Below are 21,393 nucleotides of genomic sequence, written 5' to 3' on the forward strand. Positions count from 1 at the left end.
TCTAGCATGAAGGGATGAAGGGTAGCAGTCAGGGCCGAGGACAAGCCTCGTGATGGTTTCCTGGGTATCAATTTGATTAGAACTCACAACTGATTTTTGTTACTGTTTTAAAACTTTAGTTTTTCTCACTTATTTGTTTTTGCGTGTGTGCGTACATGTGAGGTGCTGCCTAGCATGGGTGGAGATCAGAAAACAACTTACAGGAATCGATTCTCTCCTTCTACCATGTCTTGAACATCACACCCAAAACTTACCCGCTAAGCCACGCCGGGTGCTTTTTGCTATGTATTTCTCTATGTATCACATTCTAGGGTAGAATTAAGAAACAAGGTGTGGAAATAATTTAACTCACACTAGACAGTTATTCAGGGGCAATACGGGGGCTTTTCCACTTTCCAAATTGTACTCTCAGGAATATGTTTAATGGTTGTAAAGAATATTTTATAAAGGAAATAAAGAAAGTAAAACAGAGGGAGAGAGAAGCCTCCGTGGTTGAGACTGCTTGCAGGAGCCGGGCAGTGGAGGCACACGTCTTTAATCCCAGCACTGGGGAGGCAGAGATAGGTGGATCTCTCTAAGTTTGAGGCTAGCCTGGTCTACAGAGCGAGTTCCAGAACAGCCAGGACTACATGGAGAAACCCTGTTTCGAAAAACAAGAACAATAAATAAATAGATAAATAAATAAATAAATAAATAAATAACAACAAAAATCGACTCCAGAAGCAATGCCCTCTTCTGTCCTCCCTGGGCACCTACAGCCACGTGCACATGCGCACACCCAGAGAGAAAGACACACATACACATAAATAAAAGAAAAATTTTAGAGAAAAAAAAAGAGGCAAGTAAAATAGAATATCTGTCATCACTGATACTTCCTTTAATCCTTTTCTCTCTCCTCCCTCAGGTTTGCTTCCTGGAATGAGCACGCTAGGAAAGACCACCAACCATCCTTTAAAAAAAAACATATTAGGGGCTGGAGAGATGGCTCAGTGGTTAAGAGCATTGCCTGCTCTTCCAAAGGTCCTGAGTTCAATTCCCAGCAACCACATGGTGGCTCACAACCATCTGTAAAGAGGTCTGGCACCCTCTTCTGGCCTTCAGGCATACAGACAGAATGTTGTATACATAATAAATAAATAAATATTTTAAAAAAACATATTAGATGATCTAGAAACAGCTTTGAACACCAGATTTTGCAGCTCAGATGGATCTGTTATATAGATTGCATATATGTTTATTTGAAATATAAGCATTGGCTGAAATCAGCCCACACTCCTGGACAATGAAAACAATAGCCCTGGGGATAGAAGAGCAATTCCATGGCTCTCCTGTCTGGTTATTAGGAAAACACAGGGGAACAGACATCCAAGGAAGGAAGTTTCTTATTTCTTTTCTTTTCAGGGTAATTTAGGTAAATTATAGACATTTTCCTTTCAGAGCAGCAGACTATCAATAGAATTTTAAGTGTGGCTCATTTATATTAATGGCGTCAATTTAGACCTTCTTGGTTTCATCTTCCTTTATGATATCAGCCTTCAGCTGGAATTAAAATAATTTTTTAAGATTAGTAAGTTGCAAATCAAGAGAAGAATGTTTTGCGTGTGGATCCCGGGTTTGAGTAGAAGTGGAAATAATTTCAGAGCAATCATCTTCCGTACTTAATGAGTCTGAACGCATCCCATTCAAAACAATGTGAATGGGTTCAGTATAAAAGAATCTATTCCTTGAAAAATGGAACCACTTTGCCAGATCTGTCACAGCCCTGAAGGTGTTTCATCTTCAATAAACTATTTAGTGTCAGTCGGATTGCTGGCGTGGGTGTGTGTGTGTGCGCGCACACACACACGTGTGTGTGTGTGTGTGTGTGTGTGTGTGTGTGTGTGTGTGTGTGTACACCAATGTGCCTGAGTGTTTGCCCATCTCTCTTACTAGGCAGAGTTATTTTGATCATAGTTTTAAGGTGCAAGTCACTTAGCCCCCATGTTTTGGGGCTTGCGGTGGTGACAGCACATGGCAAAGGAAGAGGTAAGGAGGCACAGACCTCTTAGGGGGCACACACCAATGACCTATGACCTTCCAATAAGTCCCACCTGTTACCTACCATCCCCAAAAAGTGCCAAGCTGGGAAGTAATTCATAACACACAGCTTTTCTAGAACAATCTAGATACAGTGGGAAAAAAATAGAGCATACTCCTTAAGAAATATCTGTCCTTGTGGGCAGGTCAAGTAACAAGGAAGCATGAGTGTGCCCATACCCCAGAAAGAAACAGAAGAGACTCTGCGTTCCCTCAAAATGTGGGGAAAGTAACTCAGTGAGAAGACAGTTACCCTAAATGAACAAGGCCCCAGGTTTAGTCCCCAGTACTAGAAAAGGCCAACAAACCTAGTCCAAAACTACTGCTGTACATTGAGGAGCCACAGCAGATGCCATATTACAAATTGATGAGTCTCGGGCACAATGCAGGGACCTCCCGGGGACGTTCGTACCATGAGCTAAACATTATGTGGCGTGTGACTATGTCACGCATGCTCCGCTGTGCGTGATTCCCGTGAAGAGAGCAAGCTCCTCCCTCAGCTACTCGCATTAACGCCGTCTGTCCTTCCTTTTTTCACCAAGTCAAGGACATCGATAGTTGAAAATCACTTCGGCCTGAAGAGAAATGGATGTTTTATATTATGCCATCAGCCATAAAGCTGTGAAAAGCAAATATTAATTGCATCCTCCTTTCTGGGAACCTAAAAGGGACCAAGGGAGGCAGCACTGAGGAAATGTCTCATGGGAGAGTACTTCTAACCCCGGCCCAAACCGCAGCACTGAAACAAGGTGACCGAGGCAATTGCATTTCCTCCAGCCACTTTGAAGAGCGGACTGCCTGCCTATATTGCTGCTTCCTCCACGCTGGCCTCCCACGCGTGGCCACCCACTGTCCTTTGGATACCGAGTGGTCAGTTGTCCTCTCCTGTAAAAGGCTCACCACACCCTTCTTTTCTCTTTAGCTCCTCCAGCACCACTTGGTTTGCATGTCATGCATGTGTCTTCATTTGCCAAATTTTAAAGTAATGATTTAAGCAAATAATTTAACCAAAGCCATAGGTAATATTTCGTAGACCAGCTACCTTAAGTGACTAGTACTCAATGCGACAGTTACAGACGCCGAGAAGATTCTCTGGGCTTAAGTGACTAAACCCATGCAATATAGAGCAAGCAATAGTCTGTGAAAATAAAAAAGAAGAAGAAAAGAAAAAAGAAAGAGAGAGAGGGACTGGGAAGGGAAAAAAGGAAGTGGGGAGGGAGAGAGAGAAGAGAGAAGAAAAATCAAGACATGGGGAGGACCCACAGGCTTCGGCTCCTCCACCTCCTACACTGGCCTGTCCCTCCTCTTCACAAGCCTTCCTTTCTATTTATTTAGCTCAACTTAGTTGGTTCTGGCTGCCTCTGTGGATCAGGGGTAGCCAGTGGCACCAACTAGAAGACAAGCCTAGTGCACTATCTCTCCGAACTAGAGTGCTGTGCTCCTGGACGGCACATAACCTTCAAAATGTGAAGTTATTTCTTCTGTGTAGTGTGAGGCCACCTCCCAAAAGGATGAATTCCCACTGCAGCCAGCCCAGCACACACTAGGCCATCTAGAAAGCACAGTCTGTGGATGCTGCCGTACAGCCATGCTCATCCAGTACGGCAAGAGAAATAATCATATCCGAGGGTTTGTGAGAAAAGCCTTGAGGTCCTTCCAAATATAAATGACCACCTCCACTCAATTCTTCTGTCATCCACTGGATGTTGGGGATACAGAAAGTGATGGTCCCACATCTGTCCTTCTTTCATATTGCCAGGTTAGACAGACACACGGACACACACACACACCAGCCTGGCCCTGGGAATGCTCACAGGCAGTGACATTCTAATTTTCTTTAAGACAGTTTACTAGATAGTGATACCATTCATTTAAGGTTTACCTACATCTGAGCAGAGACCAGGGGGAAATTCCTATGGATTTTCATTAGACCACTTACACTATGTAGCCATCCTTTCAAAATGATTCAGTTCCTTTACTTTGGAAATGGATTTGCTGCCAGATGGGCCAGTCATACATTCCTGAAGGCTGCAGGAATTAGCAGAGTCTTTGTGGACAACAACAGGCTGATATCTGATAGGATCGGATTTAAGCATTCACAGCACTGGACCAAAAAAATCTGTGTCTGATTAACAAATTGTGTAGAAATAACTGAACTAATGAAAATATCTCCATGCATAGAGATGCTCACCGACTATGATCCAAAGTAAGTGCAAGATGGGGTTCTCAGTGAAAAATGGAAAGACGGGCTAGCAAATTGCTATGCCGGCACAATGGGCATTAAGTGTGCTCACTTAAAAGTGTGCATCACTCAAAAGTAGCATTATGGGGCTGGAGAGATGGCTCAGCGGTTAGGAGCATTGCTTGCTTTTCCAAAGGTCCTGAGTTCAATTCCCAGCTACCACATGGTGGCTCACAACCATCTGTAATGAGGTCTGGTACCCTCTTCTGGCCTGCAGGCATACACACAGACAGAATATTGTATACATAATAAACAAATATTTTTTTAAAAAGTAGCATTATGGAGATATTATACCACGCGGAAAATCCTCAGATAGTATATTAAGTAAGCAAGAAGAAAAGGGGCAGGGCTAAGTGCATACTCATGACTGGTATACGTTGTTTTACTAATTGCCAACAAACAGGAAAAAGGAGGATAGGAATATTAAATAATGGCAGATTTGTGGTGATTTTGGTAGCTTCTTTTGTGGGAATGCCTGCTTTCTGCCATTTACAAAGAAGATCAATCAATCCTGCATCGATTCAGGTAAGAAGGACCTGGGGGGAGGGACAGATTTTCAGCACTGAATCAAGTTCCTGCGATTTCCTGTATGGCCTTCTTCACCTGAAGGCAACCTCTTCCACAGATGAACAAAGAATGCCCCCCCACGCCCCGAGTGACAAAGGTGGCTTCCTTGGCTTCCCACTGTAGCTCCAGCTTTGTGGTCCCCACATCCTAATGGCTGCTTTTATCCACTGGCAGAGTGATCTCATTAGAAGGCACCACGCTAATGGGAAATGCATTTCCAGGACAAAAGATTTCATCATTCCCACACCAGGGACAGGACGGTGACAGAAGGCAAGCAGCAGATTTGCAGTCACTGCGGTGTTTCTTGCCTGGAAATGGAGAACAAATCTCCCTAGGAGAAGACACCAGGCACCCCAAGCTCCGGAGCTGCAGGGGTATGGGTGAGACCCCAGACTCTGAGTTCCTGCCAAAGGCTGGCTGTAGGGTCGACCACAGAGCCACCAGTCCCCAAAAATCTTGTCCTTAATAAGGACACGGTTGCGCTGCTGTTCCCGAGCATTCTCGAATGTGCCAGCATTTGCATGGGGAAGGAAAGGGCGAGGCCAGCAGACACCCCGCTCACACCTCTCCTCAGTAGTATTACAAACTGAAATGTAGAGAATAGTTACGAAGAACTGCAGAGAAACTGGAGTCAAGTTTACACTGGCAAAGTGTCCCTCGGGATAAGGGATCAAGGGTCCTTCAGCCTGCTGTCCCTAACAGAACCAGATGTGTTTTCTCTGTCTCAGCAAGGCTTTGCTTCTGCTTCTCCGTGGACAGTCATTAGCAAGGTTTGTTTTTTTCTCCTGGTTGATGGCAGGGTTCGGGATGCTTAACTGAGCTGAGCACTCAGTAGGCCCTCAACACACGGGAGTGGAACTAACTCCAATGAACGGGAAGTCCGAACGCTGTACCAAAAGACTAGGGAAGTTGCTCAAGAGAGCTAATGCTGCCCCAAATGCAATTTTAAATTGCAGAGTAGTCACATCTTCATAAAGCAAAAAACGATCCAAGCATACTCCATCCAAAATATCCCTGCACTGTGTAACAGATCGTATCTGTGTTAATGTCTTTTACTGCAGTTTTTGGTTTGTTGTTTTGGTCCAGGGAGGTGCTATTTTATTGTGTTTTTTGATACTAAGTCTTCAATGTCTCATGCATATTTTGCAATTACTGAACCCCTAACATGAATGGATTATCTTTCCAGTTGCTTAATAGACAAGTGTGACCAGTGGCCACCAGATTGGGCAGCTCAGAGGGAAATTCCAAGAAAAAAAAAAGGAAAGTTACAATGCACAAAACACCTCTTTTAGAAGAAAACATTTTTGCAGTGACAATATATTTAATGACAAATTTTCCATAATCGACTTGGTACTGCTTTCAACTTGTTTTAGGTAGTTTTTCGAAGAAGCGGGGGCAGTTGCATGAACTTGCTTGCATGTGAAACAGCATCTCCTTTCAGGCTCTCTGGCTTACTTTCTGAGATAGTCCTCTACCTGAGTCTGGAATCCCAGGATTCAGACAAACTAGCCAGCCAGGGAGCACTGAAACCCATGGGCCTCTACCCCACCACAGCTAGGAAGTGACAAACAGGTAGCTACTTTCCCCTTTGCAAATGTGGACAAATCTAGATCAGAAAAGGTATCAAGAAAATCTCAACTCAAGCCTTTGTCCACAGCCACGCTTGCCATGAAAATCCAGTAAACGCACGCACATGCAAATGCCGCCTGTGTGGCACAGAGTACCCCGGATGTTGCTTCCTACTAGTTTAAACTGATTAATAGCTGGTTGTGCTGTTCCATTCAGCACTTTCCAAAGAGCTATATAATCTTCTTCTAATGCTAATGTTTCTCTCACATATATTATAAATATGAACTTAACGGGATCACGATGACATCAGCACCAGGGACCCAAGAATACCACAAGCTCCTCTAAAATCCAGCTGTCCCTTCTTCCACCCTTCCACGGGGCTTGTCCCACACAGGAATCCCCTGACACACAAAGCATTCAAGCATGGTGCAGGCAGGGCACCAGCACCCACTGTTCCAACACTGAGACTAAGCCCAAGGGTGAGTGACGAGGATTATACTTTCTTTCTACTCTCCCCACCCCACCACCCTTTGACCCTGCTGCCCGAGCCTACAGGAACTTGAGACGTGGAAATTGTGAGCTGCTCAGCCACTGGCAATGAAGAGTGAACAACAGCCCTGGTGGCCAGGCCAAGAGGTGAAACCCTGCAAAGGTCAGTTTACCTCAGTTTACCACAGAGATCAAGTCATGATTCAGGACCCTACCCCATAGAAACCAACACTAACAGAGGTCTAGACACTGGCCAATCAGACAAGCACGTCCCTCCCTTTGGGGTAGGTGGCATCTGGGAGAGAAACAAAGTCCCTTCCCCCAGACTCTTCAAGGTTTCTGACGTCAGAGGGAGCGGTTATTGTCTCCAGTCCCCAGGTGGAAATGGATAAGCTCTGAGGAGCAAGGCTCCAACAGGTTTGGAGACAAACTATACGACCGCCTCCCCAAAGAATCAGGCAGACAGCTCCGGGCTCCTCAGGAGGCAAAGGGTGTGCGGGAAAACAGGAGCAAAGCCCCGTGAGGGAGTCTGGGAAAGGAAGTCCCTAAGGCTTGTCAGTCCCAAGCTGTGTGACCAAGATCTTCATAGAACACACATCTAAAGTACATATGTCTACAGCTCCGCAGATCCTCCCCTGCGAAGTGTTGAAACATGGATTACCTGGACGTGTTTTTCTTTTCTGTTTTTCTTCATTTCTCTCCTCTTTTAATAAGAAAGCAGAGGCTACTGAACTATTTTCCTTACACGCTACACCAAAGTGTGTACTCACACACTTCCTTCATCCCCTGAAGATGTTTCCTAATATCCAATTTGCACCAGGGATGAAAAGATAAGATGAAAACCTCCCAAACCCCCCTAAAAGAGCATCTCCAGATCGCTGATCAAACAAGGTCAAGTCCTGTGGTTGGGAGACAAATGGCAGGCGTTTGCCTGTCCCTGACATTTCCCCAAGCTACCCAAGCCAGGGAGCGCAGCAGCAAGGTAAAGCCGAGGGTGTGGAGCTTTTTCAGCTGCTTTGCGACCATGAAGTCACCAGCCTTGCTTGATTAAAAAGGATAATGAGAACATGGGCACTGTTGGCAGAACGGGGTCTGGAATCCTGATCAGCCCTCGTCCTGTGTGCATGTTCCTGCCTCCCGATGGCTCTGTCCCCAAACGGTTCCCTTTGTTGTTTCAAGGTGAACATTTCTCTCTCCCCGGTGGGAGAGAGTACCTGCCAATCAAAAGTACCTGCCAAACCAATTCAAACACACTGGGGGGAGTGGGTGAAATTTATGAGGTGGTGGGTGCTTGTCAGTGAGGAATTAGTGGCAGTGTTTTAGATACTGTGGCGTTTCATTTATATTTAAGGGTTCTGACCTTCTAGAGACACATACTAAAGTTTGGGAGTCAAATGACATGAAATGTGAGGGTTCCCCCCCATAAAGGAATAGGATTAGGAGATGATGGGGGAAAAGATTGGGTATTTGGTGATGACAGTTAAGACTGGTCAGAGGCACACGGAAGTGTGTCTTTCTATTCTTTCCACTCAGGTGTACATCTGAATTTTTACTATTTTATTAAAAGAATAAGTAGTAATCAAGGAAAAAGAAACTAAGGACATCTTCTGAGGGCCTTTCTGAGAAGGCTACTTGGTCCCTCCTCAGCACCCCACTTCCCTGGGCTATCACAGGCCATTCAATAGCGGGTACATCCATCCTATTTCTCTTTAAGACTACAATCCTGGTCTCTATCTCCGTCTGCCTCAGGAGAAAGATTTAGCTTTTGATCCCCTGGAAGAAACAACATCCTCTGGGATATTGAAAATGACAGGCGACCGCCTACAAAACCCTACGGTTTACCCTGAGAGTCTGCAGGCATCGCCACGCTCTGGATCCGGGGGTTAACAGTGCATGACGAAGACACATTCTCGGTAAGAATTTAATTTAGCATAGCCCAGACGGCCTGATGAGACAAACTGGCAGCAGTTCCACAGGGCAAGCGGAGAAGAGAGGCTATAAAACACAAGACAATTCCCATCTTTAAATCGCTTCCTCTCCGGACTGCCGGTGCCCTAGAATCGAGGCTAACCGTCACCCTGCAATCTCAATTCAGGAAACACCCCTTACCGAAATAATTGGGCAAATTCGCAAAGAAATCTAGGGGGGCTGAGGTCTGTTGACAATGGGTGAAAAGCAGAGAAAACCTCCAAGTGCTCCTCAGAATGAAGCCGTTAAATAATTGTTTAGCAAAGAGTGAAGTTGTAAGCACTCATCAAAATGCAAAAGTCTGAAGCATGCCACTTAGCTGGGTTCTAGAACGCACCCTACAACAGAATCTGCTTTAAAACAAACAGGAAGGAGTGGTACATGCCAGGAAATATTAACTGGTATTCCGGGTCAGAAACAATGAACTATTTTTGCTGTCTTGGTGATTTTCATGATCTGGCTTTTTTCAATGCGCATGTATTTTAAAAGCACCCTAAAAACTATTAAAAGCTTCCCCCCTTTCTGCCATAGAATCTCAGTATGTACCCCAGGCTAGAGATGCTCCTGCCTCGGCTTCTTCTGTTCTGGGATTACAAGGGGGCACCACCTAGGTCAGAGAAAAGTTATCTCGTTTACAACGAGAACAAAATCATGATGGTACCTACGGCAGGAAAGACGTTTCCAGAGCCAGAGAAGTCAGGGTGGTGCCCCCAAAGCAAATAAAAGCGGGGCTCCAACAGGAAGAAGGCCTGTCTTTCCGCAGATACCTTGTACTAAACAAAATACTCTGTTCCCGGCATCATTCCAGGCCTTGAAACAGAACGAACAGTATGTTTTCCTTGCCCCCACGGGGTTTTCAGTCTAATGGGATGAAAGTATCCATTGTGCCTGACTGGGAGAACATAGGGAAAGGGCTAACCCTACCTCCTCGGCAGGAATAGAAAAGGGGTCTTCAGAGTCCCTGAGGGAGTGCTCAAGGAGGGGCAGCCTCTGGGGCACGAAGGTGTGAGGAGCTGGGTGTGGGGGAGGGCGCTGAGCGAGGAATAACACAACACAGTTGAACCATGGAGTAAGGGATGAGGATAGGGAAGTGAGCAGACTCCTGGTACAGAGAGCCCCAAATGTCTCCCGGAAGCATTGGGACCCATTCTACAGACACCAGGAACCGCTGAAAGTCCTGGGCTTTTCCAGGGGAGTCAGTCCCACGGGAGTAGAGAGAAGGAGCCACTAGCTGGCCCACGTAAGGAAGGATCTCTCAATACCCATTGTACACCTGCAGCTGAGTCTATGAATCTGGGGTTTCACATCACGCGGCCCAAGAGGGGAACTGCTGCTGTCCTTGTCCTCCAGATGGGGAAGCCCGGACTCGGTGCAGGGCGGCCAGTTTCCAAGCTAAGAAGCAGCGGGTGTGGGCGTCCCTCCCAGGCTGACCTCACATGTTTGGGGTTGGGAGCCGCTAGAACCGATCTCAACTGTTTCCTCCCAGTCTCTCCATATTTACAGATGATCACAAATGAGTGCAACGAAATTTGGTTGCTATGCAATAGGAGGGAGGGGGGGGCTTTCTTGACCACAAAAATAAGATTTTTTTGTTTAAAGCAAAGAAGAGTCAGATGAAATAGGATTTGTCAAGGGAGCTTTTTTTTTCTTCAAGAGAAACCATTTGGGAGCAGGTCTTTGTTTTTGACTTTTTTTTTTCCAACAAGAAGACATAGGTGAAAATACAAGGCAAAAACCAGGGGAAACACCAGCAGGGGAGGGCACAGACTTTAAACGGGGTCGGGGAGCTGAGAGCGGAAACATTAATATTAACTTGAAGAGTTGGGCCACACGAGTGCAGACGGAGGGAAAGGAATATCTCCAGTGATTCCCAAGTTATTTAAAGAGATATAGAAACCAGCATTTATGCAGACTCGCTGCCAAGCAGGGAAAAAGAACAACCTTCAGTCAGAATACATTTGCGAAGCGACTATACTATCTACAGTAAAAGCAGACAGAACTCATTAAAACGAAGAAACAAACAAGCAACTTCTGCCCCAGGAAACTCCGGTGCAGTGGGGAGAAGACGCACACACGTAGTCTTGACCATGATTACGTCAGGTAAGGAGGCAGCGAATGGAACCTATAGCTACATGGAACATGAGCTCTGGTCACAGGTAAGATGACAAGTGGCTACCTGAGCAAGGGAAGGAGATGAACAGATGCCGAAGAAGTGCAAGAGAGGTGTTCGGAGGCCAACCAGAGGGTGGCAAGAATCTGCATGACCAAATCAAACTCTAAAAAGGAGGGATGTATAAGGCACATGTTGACCAGTTCATTTTAGCCTAAAGGACCCTGTTACATAATTCTCCCCACTTTTACTATGAGAAAACCGAGGCCCAGAAGAGTTAAGCCACTTGGAAAAAGTGTCTCCACTAGCTAGGGAATCCATACCCAGTTTTGTCTGACTGTCCAGCTGCCTCGACATACCTCTTCATTTATGAAGCACCAACTGTATACCTCCCTGGCAATGGCGAGCACTGCGATAGCGCATGGAGCATGTGCCAGCTTATGACTACTCCCTTGAGTTCGTGCAACTCCATATTTCATGGCATTGTTATAGGAAATTACTAATCTACTTTCAAGAGAGAGAAACATCGCTGAATTCAAAGCACAGGATGAAGGGCGGAGACACTGAGACACTACTAGCTTAGCACGCACTTAAACAAAGTGACTGACTAAGCTATTTAAAACTTTGGCTTAAAAAAAAGTTGCTGCTTTTAGATAGGAATGCAAAATTGGTCCAACCGCTTTGAAAAAGACTTTGGCAGTTTCTTATAGAGTTAAACATATAGTTACCAAATGATACAGCAATCCCACTTCTGGGCACTCAACCAAGAGAAACAAAAATATATGCTCACATAAAATCTATACGCAATAGCATCTCACAAAGTTTCTTCACAATCACACCAACTGGAGACAATCCAAATGCCCTTCAGAAGATTAATGGACAAGCACTGTGGTACATCCATCCATCCGATGGAAAAGTATTGTGCAAGATAGCAGCAAACCTATTTACATATGAATGTACCCAATATAAGTAAATCTCAAAGAGTTGCTATGTGAAAAAAAAAACCAGACTCAAAAAGATATACAACATTTTATGACAACATGGGAAAAGTAAAATTACAGGGAGGAAATCCAATGCGTGGCAGCTGGAAAGGTGAATAAAGAATTCCTGTCAGTTTGTGTTGGTGTGTGTGCCTGTGTATGTGAGGGTGTGTGGCATTACGTTACTGTGCTGAGAGATGAAAATGTTTTATGTTCTAGTACAGTATTGCATATTAGGCAGATTAGTGTTCCTTGAAGATGTCCACACTCACTAGCCCCATTATATGGTAATGTTACATGATAAATGGGACTTTGTACACAGAATTAAGCTTGCTAATCATCCAATAGGATGAGAAAATCTGAGATGAGCAGGGAGTGGGCCTACAAGCCACTGACTTCGGCCGCTAACTTGAGTGAGCAGAGATATAGTTCCCCCCAGACTCTTCAGAAAGGGCACAACCCCACACCAGCATCTGGGTTCGGACCCTTAGAGACCCAAAGCAGAGAAAACAGCCAACTTACTGGGTTTTTTACTTGTTCAAACTGACAAAATTGATCTGTGGTGTGCTAAGCCGCTAAACTTGTGATAACTTCTTACTTAAGCAATAAAAACCTAATATAAGAGTCATCAAACACTGTTTTCCAAACCACTAGAACTATGCTCTTAAGAAAGCTCTAGTACTGGGTAGATTTTTGTTTCTTTTAGTTCTTTGAAAGATCAGTAAATAGAGTGGACCAGACGGCAAACTCTCAAGTACAGCCCATTTCTTCACACCTGGATCCGCAGTCTATCAGGTGCCTTCCTTTCCTCTCCATGCTCTGTGGAAAACAAACGCCAAGCTCCCAAGTCCTGAGGTCATTTTCCTCACCAGTGGCCAGTTCCAGGTTTGTGGTGGACTGTGTGACTCTCAGAGCTTACAGTCTCAGGGGAAAGGCCTATGTTCTCAGGGCTGCAAATGGAAATACCCAACAAGAAGAAACTGAGATAGGAAAGGCCATATCAAAGAACCATTTGGAACTGGCCAAGCCAGAGGTTTCCCAAAAGCACAGATGCTTCACAACCAAGAGGCAGAGGCCCCAGTAATGGATGACTCACTAGGATTTTAGCAGCTAATGAAGGTGTCCTCTGAGAAACCCTATAAATCCAGTAATTTTCTCTGATGAGATAATGTGGTACAAGAAAAAGACCCCTTTCTAATCCCAAGCCCTCCCCTCCCACTCTGGCCCAACACCAGTGTCAGTGACTCTCCCAGTCCTCAACAAGCTGAACACAGCATTTCTTTTCTCTAGTTTTTATAGTCCTTTTAATATAATTAATGTTCTCTTATAAAGCCCGCTCAGAGGAATGGTGCTTGGAATTATTGTTTGTTTTAACTATTTCCCACATCCTGCTGTCTGTAAAGACAAGTCAGTAAGCTAAGTTGCTATATCAAAGTAGAGACTGGCGTGATTGTTTAGTCAGAAAAGTGCCGGCTACACAAGTATGAAGACTCAAGGTAAGCTCCTAATGTCCACAGAAGAAGCCAGGCATAATAGCACACGCTTGTAATCCTAGGACCGGGGACTCAAAGGCAAGGGCATCCCTGGCTCTCAGTGGCCAGCCTGTGTTGCCCAACTGGCAAACTCCAGGTTCAGTGAGAGATCCTGTCTCAAAAAAAAAATTAGATGGAAAGCAACTGAGAGAGAAACCTCAATGTCAACTTCTGGCTTCCACACACAAGTACACACACATTCACACGCCCTCTCTCACACACATACATGAGGAAAACGACACCAAAGATTTCCAGGCTAACAGCAGATATTGCAATATCATCTATGAGTAAGGCCCTAGAAAGTACAACGGAGCAAAAGCTGCATGGATCTTATCTGTACAGCAGCTGACACTACCACTAGATGTGGAATCAAGTTATCAATACTATGAGGGGAAGCATGTGAGATCATGTGCAAACATATACAAGCATATTTGCGATGGTTTAAACAAAAATGTCCTCTACAGGCTAATGTATCTGAACACTTAGTCTCCGGATGGGGGTGAGGTTTGGAGAGGTTATGGAACTTTTAGGAGGCACAGCCTTGCTGGACAAAGTGGTCACTGGAGTCTGAATGGCTTTGAGAGTCAGTTAGAGCCGCACTCCCAGTTTGCCCTCTGCCTGTGTTGGTGCGTGAGGATGCGCTAACCAAGCTTCTTGCTCCGGCTGCCGGCTGCCACATCTCCACTGTCATTGAGGACCTTCCCTCTGGAACCATTGGCCCAAATAAACTCTTCCAGAAGACTTTGGTGATGGCTTCTATCTATTACAGCAGCAGAAAGTAATGAATATAGGACCATTAGGTCCTGAGGCAGTTTGCGGCAGGAAAACTCAAGGTGGAAGAATAGAGAGGAAGGTTTAGCATAGAAACTTCAAACACGGAGCAGGGGTGGTGAGGAGGCTCTTCCAACGCTATGCATGTCCTCAAAGGAAAACCAGAAATTGCACCTGGAAATCCTTCTCTGTTGACGTACAACGGCGTAAGAACTGAACAGGACTTTAAAGGGGGAAAAGAACATTCAGGTTTCTGACCTCGGACTAGCAGCTAACGAACATCCTCCTTTGTGCCTGCTGAGGGTAAAAATTTCTGGGTGGTTCTAAGTTCTAGGTTCTCGGGACGTCCTCACCATTTACCCTCCCCGCTGAGGCTGTTTCTATGTATAACTGAGTCATGAGACTTTCTACGTGGTATTTAAGAATCATACACGCTGCCCGACCGTGTTTACATCTGCATTAATAATTAGGAATGGGAAAGGTCTTAAGGCCAAGCAAACACAAATCTCAAGCCTTAACCATCTGAGAGTGGTCTGTTCTATATGCTCTTGAGCCAAAAGATACACAAAGTAGTACTTATAGCAGCACCGCCCAGGCTAGTCACCAAATGGAAGCAGACCATCTATCTCCCAACAGCTACGGGGTTTGGTGGCACACGCCTGCAATCACAGTTCTGTGAGGGCTAATGCAGGGGGGGTCATGAAGTTAAAACCAGCCTGGGCTACAAAGCTGGACCCTCTTTTAAAAAAAAACCTAGGGAATAAATAAATTTAGGCATATTATATGGTGGTATATTATTTGAGTTTTAATAAACAAAGCTTGCCTGAAGATCAAAGGGCAAAGCAGCCGTACAGGCCAGGGAGTGGTGGCACACACCTTTAATCCTAAAACTTGGGAGACAGAGGCAGACAGATCTCTGTGAGTTCAAGGCCACTCTGGGTTACACAATATTGAATGTGTCTAAAAGAGAAACAGAGCTCACACAAAGGTGATCCCAGAAGTTGGGATCACACGTTTTTAATCCCAGCACTAGGGAGGTGGAGACAGGAGTACGGCTGGGTGGAGAGAGGAATATAAAGAGGAAGAGACGGGAACTCAGTGGAGTGTGGAGTCTGAGACTGTTGGAAAGCATTGCAGGATCGCCCCTTTGTTGTCTGAGCCTTGGACAGATCTTACAGAGGTAAGATCTCTCTATTGGCTTGGCTGCTTTGCTTTTCTGATCTTCAGTTTGAACCCCAATATCTGTCTCTGGCTTTTTATTATTCATGCTACATTTGGCACCCAATGTGGGGCTCAAACCCACAACTCTGGGATTAAGAGTCTCATGCTGTGCCATGTATTAATCTGGTGGAATACTACTGCAAACAAGATCAACTTGACAAGCATAACACTGTAAGGTCAGTTGCCAGAAATATAACAGAAAACCTACACTAAGGTTTTACGTTGAGAAAAAAATGAGCAAAAATTAATGTGATATTGAAATCAGACTATTGGTTACCCTGAGGTGTTGGGGACTGAAGGTGACAATAGAGAAGCCTCTAAGATCCTGAAACTACCCGTTTCTTAATCTGAAAGGTAGTTATTGGAAAACCATACTTCAAAAAATCATCAGGCTAATTGATAACCTTTTCTACACGCTGCTTTATCTCAGTCAATTATCTTTAAAAATTCATTATATTCAAGAAATATAATAGGATGAGCAACAACAACCTTAAAATTGAAGCGCAGTACGTATATTCACATTCATAACTTTTACAATTCTTCTGTGTCTGCTTGTTTTAGCTTAGTATTAATGTGTCCATTTAGGCGGGGAATAAGCATAGACTCACAGTAACAGTACTAAACCTTGCACAGCTAAGAGGGTTTATTACTCTTCTTCACTGGTCCTTGTAGGAGAGGAGAAGGTGGGGGAGGAGAAGGAGCAGAGGATTAAGAGTTAAAGCAGCAGGGATATGGGAAGGACTTCAGGCCTTTTAAAGCATCCCAAGAAGGGGAAAAACCATCACAAGGTCACCAGATCATTTTCAGCAGCTCAACAATTGTTACTTTAAAAAATGTTACAAGCCAAGCGGGAGGGACTAAGTGCCTAGCAACTGCCACTCGGCTTGAACCACGCCTCACCCAGGAAACAACGGATTGGGCTATGATGGGATCTCTATCATATGCTAGAAGCTGTAACCCTAGCTCCAGGTTGCCATGAATATATCACTAGCCCATAGATGCCGTTAAGCATAGAACTGCCTCATCAATAACTGTAGCACACGTCCTTTTCTGCAAGTTAACACTACGTAAAGGAAAATATCCCTTTCCTACCCTCAGGTCAGGTACCAGAATGAGTGACCGCCCATCCACACAGCATTCAGAGCTCTATGTTTTCCTTTAACTGTGAAAACCGGGAGGGAAGGGGTCATGGTCTGCAGGGGAAAAGAGGCGCCTTCTTAAGCAAGATACAAGATGAAGACCCCAGGCCAGGGCTTGGCCTCTAATCCCCTACAGAGGAAAATACCCGCCTACCAGTACAACTAGCACCTGCTCGTCCAAGGTCCGTTTGCGGTGACTGCAGCAGGCAACCTTGCCAAAGATGCTGGGGACAGCCTAGGCGGAGGAGCGCGGGCCTCACACTCGGAAAAGGCCAAGTGTTCTCTAGCCATACTCTCCGAAAACTGTCACCTGTCAATCACTTGACCTAAATACAACAGTCACTGGGGGAATGAGGGGAGGGGGAGGGGGTAGTCCGAGCATGCTCAGTGATGGAGATGACATCACTTAATCAATGCTGGAGTCGGGAAGGCTGCATCAGCAGCCTGGAGCGGGCTGCCAGGAACGTGTCAGTGGGGACCTAGAGGCTAGCTTTAACTCAGTCCCTTCCCACGCGGCTGGAATACAAAGAGGGCACCGTGGGCCACACACTCGAGGGAGGGCAGACTAAGAACCGGGGGTGGGGACACGGCTAGTTTATTTCATTTGGTAGATTCCCTTAAGAATTATAAGCCATTCGTATCCCCTCCCCCTTCCAGCAGCCAGACTGCAGAGGGGGGAGCTAAGTTGGGGAGAGGCACTTTGTGGGGAAAGGCAGGGAAAGGTGATCAAAGGGGAGATCCTGGATACGCTGAAGTAACTTCTGCTATTGTCACGGAGTGGACTCCGTCTTTCAGCAGATTGGACAGTCCTCCCTCCACCTAGAGCAAGGATATCAGACTACCTGCGGACACTCGGGAGAGAGGATGGGGGCGGGGGGAGCATCTAGCAAAGAAAGCACAAATCTAGGACAATTTGGACAATTAGGAAGCGGGAGACATGAGAGACCTCCTAGGGATACCAAGAGCACCCCTCACCTTCCACACGGGGAACAAGGTGAAACCGCCTATGCCAGGCCCAGGCGAGCATTTTGTCTTTCTTGCACCTTTCCCTCCCTACCTTTTTGGTTAAGGTCTTAAGACAAACAGAAGCCTGGATGCATCTGTAGATGTAGAGCTTATACTTTTGACCAAGGCCCGTGCATCCCGACTTGCTGGCAACCCGAAACACTGCCCACGCGGCGGCAAGCGTGGGAACAATAGGCCCACCCGAGCCCCCACCCGCGAACAATGGCGGACCTCGCACGCCCCCGCCGCCCCGCGCCACCACCACCGCTAGGAGGGAGTCACCGGCCAAGTGCTCTCGTCTGGTCCAGCCGCGAGCCCAGCCCCGCCGCGGGGATGTCCGAGGGGGCGTCCGGAAGATTTCTGCAGTGCAAACCCGGAGGAGGGGCGAGATACCAAGGCCACTTACCCCGATCACCACCGTCTCGTCGCCTTTGAATTTGGGGATGAATTTGTCCCCGCGGAGGATCTCCGCTTCGTTGAGGGGCCGGAACCGGCACATCACTTTGATGCTGCATTCGGCTGGATCCGCCATCTCGGGATGTTGCTGGAGGGGACGAGGGGATGGGTGGGGGGCCGGGCTGGGCAGCGCCACCGATGAGGCCGCGAACCAACCGTTGCCAGCAGCTAGGCCGCCTCCCGCAGCCTCCCGCAGCTTCTCAGCAGGTCATCGCTAGTCTGTGCTGGACAGCCGGGCTGCTCTGGGAAGGAGAGCAGCCTAGCAGCTGGGCCCCCCTGCTGCTGACCTCCAGTCCGGTCCTACGCCCTGGCCCACCTGGCCGCGGGAGGACTAGGCGATGCGCAGGGAGAGATCCCCGCCCGGCTCAGACCTCCCGGGCTCCGGCGCGCTCAGCCATCCTGCATCAGCACCAGGGTGCTCCGGCACCTCCAGGCCCGCCCCTCTGCCCCGCCTCGGCACGGTGATGTCACTGCAGAGCCCGCCCTACCCAGGGTGTGAGCGCTGCGCATCCCGGGACTTGTAGTCAGTCACCCTACCTACAGGTAGGAAGACAAGGATGCTTAGATTAGTTTGTGAGGACACCTCCTCATCCCTACTCCCCACCCCCGGGGAGCTACAGGACTGATGTAACTGCACAAGCCAAGAGCAGAATGGAAGCCATAGTTAACATTCCCAGTTAATAAAAAGCCAGGTCACATCTTTTCTTGATTCCGAAAAGAAAATACTTATTAACACAGTGTACAACTCAACAGCCGAAGAGTGTTTCTCCTTGTAGCAGTTTTTGCAAGAGTTCTAAGGAAAACAGGAAGGAAATGAGATTTGCATGGAAGCCAGTGATGTCTAGAAACGCCTGCACACAGGTAGTTCTTAACAGTTCAGATTCGATGAAAACCAAGGACTTTATCACTGCAAAACTAAGTCAGGAAACAAATCTGCACACCCACATATTTGGCACGGTACTTTAGAGCTTGGAGATTGAAACTGCCTCTTGAGTCCCAAATCAGGAACCTCTCAACCAAGTGTGGCGGTGCATGCTTGGAATCCCGACACTCAGAAGACAGTTTGGGACAAGTGTGTGTGTGTGTGTGTGTGTGTGTGTGTGTGTGTGTGTGTGTGTGTGTGTATGTAGGACCTCTCAGTTACAACTAATCATACATCAGTTTCTAGTTCTGTTTAGAACCTGAAGAATGAACAGAATGTATAGAAAACAAATTCAAAGTTCATGACAGGCCCAGGCCCCCATAATCACATTTATCCGAATATATGTAAGCTCCCTTCTCTTCTGTAACTTCCTGTCTCAACGATTACAATCTAATAGGTATCAAACTTCTTGAGACGTCTTCCATTCAACTGCCCTGCTTTCCCTCCCCCCCCCAATATTTGTATAGGCCATTTGCTCTGCTGGACTGACCCATTCCTGTCCATCAGTGACTTGGTGACCTTATGAAGGTTGGCAGAAATGTGACCAGAGTCACCAAAGCAAGTAGAGAACTTATTAGAATACAAATGGTCTTACTTATCTATTCAAGAAGGTACTCAACAGCCGGGCGGTGGTGGCGCACGCCTTTAATCCCAGCACTCGGGAGGCAGAGGCAGGCGGATCTCTGTGAGTTCGAGACCAGCCTGGTCTACAAGAGCTAGTTCCAGGACAGGCTCCAAAACCACAGAGAAACCCTGTCTCGAAAAAACAAACAAACAAACAAAAAAACACCAAAAAACAAGAATGTACTCAACAGCCAAGCCAGAGAAAGGGTAGGCTACTAGGACTCTGCCTTTGGGGCTATTATCTCAGTACTGATCTTGTTCTTACTCAAGACCAATCCCCACCTATCAGGAAACCAAGTGCCAACAGCTTGTCATTCTCCAGTATAGATACGGATAGATGGTTTTTCCAAGTTTGGATTTGAAACCGCCCAGGGAAGGTCTATGAATGGTCCAGGATTAGGCTAGCATCTGCCACTAGCACAATAAACTAGAGTCAGAATGTTTGTAACTTCAGAAAGGACTTCAGAGGAAAGTAACTTCAGAGGAAGTTTCCAGAAAGAAAACCGATGCATTCCCATGTCCCACAAGGACACATTGTCCCACAAGGACACCAATAACTGCGTGTCCATCACAGATTGCCAACACTTATTTGTCAAGCCTAAGACTATTCCTGCAGAAAAATTTCCCTAAGGGCTTGCGGCTGGCTGTCCTTACTGCCTAGCTCCTGTGTCTGCATCACTACATCGAGACAATGAAAACCTCCTGGCTCTGTGCCACCTGCAGCATGGAGTGCAGAGTAGAAAGAACACTGAGCGAAGAAGTCACCTGAGCACAAATCCTTCCTCTCTCACCTGTGGCCAGGTATTTACTTTCCTTCAGACCCAGTTTTCTAGTGTCTGTCATTAGAATAGCAATAGTGCCTCAGAACGTTTTTAGCAAATTAAGAACAGTATTACTTGTAAAGGTTTAGCATGGTGTTTGATATATATATATATATATATATATATATGTATTGGCTTTTATATATAATAAGGCAATTTTTAGATACTGTTATTACTTTTTCCTTTGGTTTTTCAAGACAGGATTTCTCTTTGGAACAGGATTTCTGGCTGTCCTGGAACTCACTTTGTAGACTAGGCTGGCCTCGAACGCATAGTGATTCACCTGCCTCTGCCTCCCAAGTGCTGGGATTAAAGTATACACCACTTCCCGGTTATTCTTACTGAGTGTTGAATAAATGATAGTAAATAATCAGCTATTTAATTTTAGAATTATATCTGTTGCTTCCATCTAACTATACCCGGATGTTGTGAGATATTTGTACACTGTAAAAATGTATTGCTGCGATTGGTATAATAAAAAGCTGAATGGCCAATAGCTAGGCAGAAGGTTTAAGCAGGACTTCCAGATAGGAAGGACTCAGGGAAGAAAAGAGGAGAAGGGAGGAGACATGTAGGAAAAAAAAGGAGGTGCAAAATGGAAAAGAAGTAACACCGGACCATAGAATACAAATTAACACAAATGCTTTAATTTAAGATATAAGAGCTAGATAGGAATAAGCCTAAGCTATAGGCAGAGCTTTCATAATTAATAAGAAGTCTCCATGTCATTATTTGGGAGCTGTCTGATGGGACAAAAGAAGACTCATTGCACCCAGGAATGCAAGCTTCCTGCCTAGCTGAGAAGACAGACCCACTGAAGCAAACGTTTCTAAACCATGGCAGGCAATACCCATTTGGTCTTTCTCCTCAGACACAGCTAAAGTGATGATGGGGGACCTGT

The 21,393-nt window shown here is 46.1% G+C and overlaps 1 protein-coding gene across 1 annotated transcript in view; it reads right to left on the reverse strand.

Moving 5' to 3' along the window:
- Positions 1–18,570, reverse strand: part of Kif5c (kinesin family member 5C) — a 153,300-nt gene extending 134,730 nt beyond the window's left edge. The window contains exon 1 of the mRNA XM_075985267.1: positions 18,076–18,570. Within this exon, the coding sequence (XP_075841382.1) occupies positions 18,076–18,201 (126 nt within the window). The 5' untranslated portion in view covers positions 18,202–18,570. The remainder of the gene's footprint in view (positions 1–18,075) is intronic.
- Between the last annotated feature and the right edge of the window lie 2,823 nt (positions 18,571–21,393).

The sequence above is a fragment of the Microtus pennsylvanicus genome, chromosome 9, assembly GCF_037038515.1.
Source record: "Microtus pennsylvanicus isolate mMicPen1 chromosome 9, mMicPen1.hap1, whole genome shotgun sequence".
In the NCBI taxonomy this organism is placed as follows: Eukaryota; Metazoa; Chordata; class Mammalia; order Rodentia; family Cricetidae; genus Microtus; species Microtus pennsylvanicus.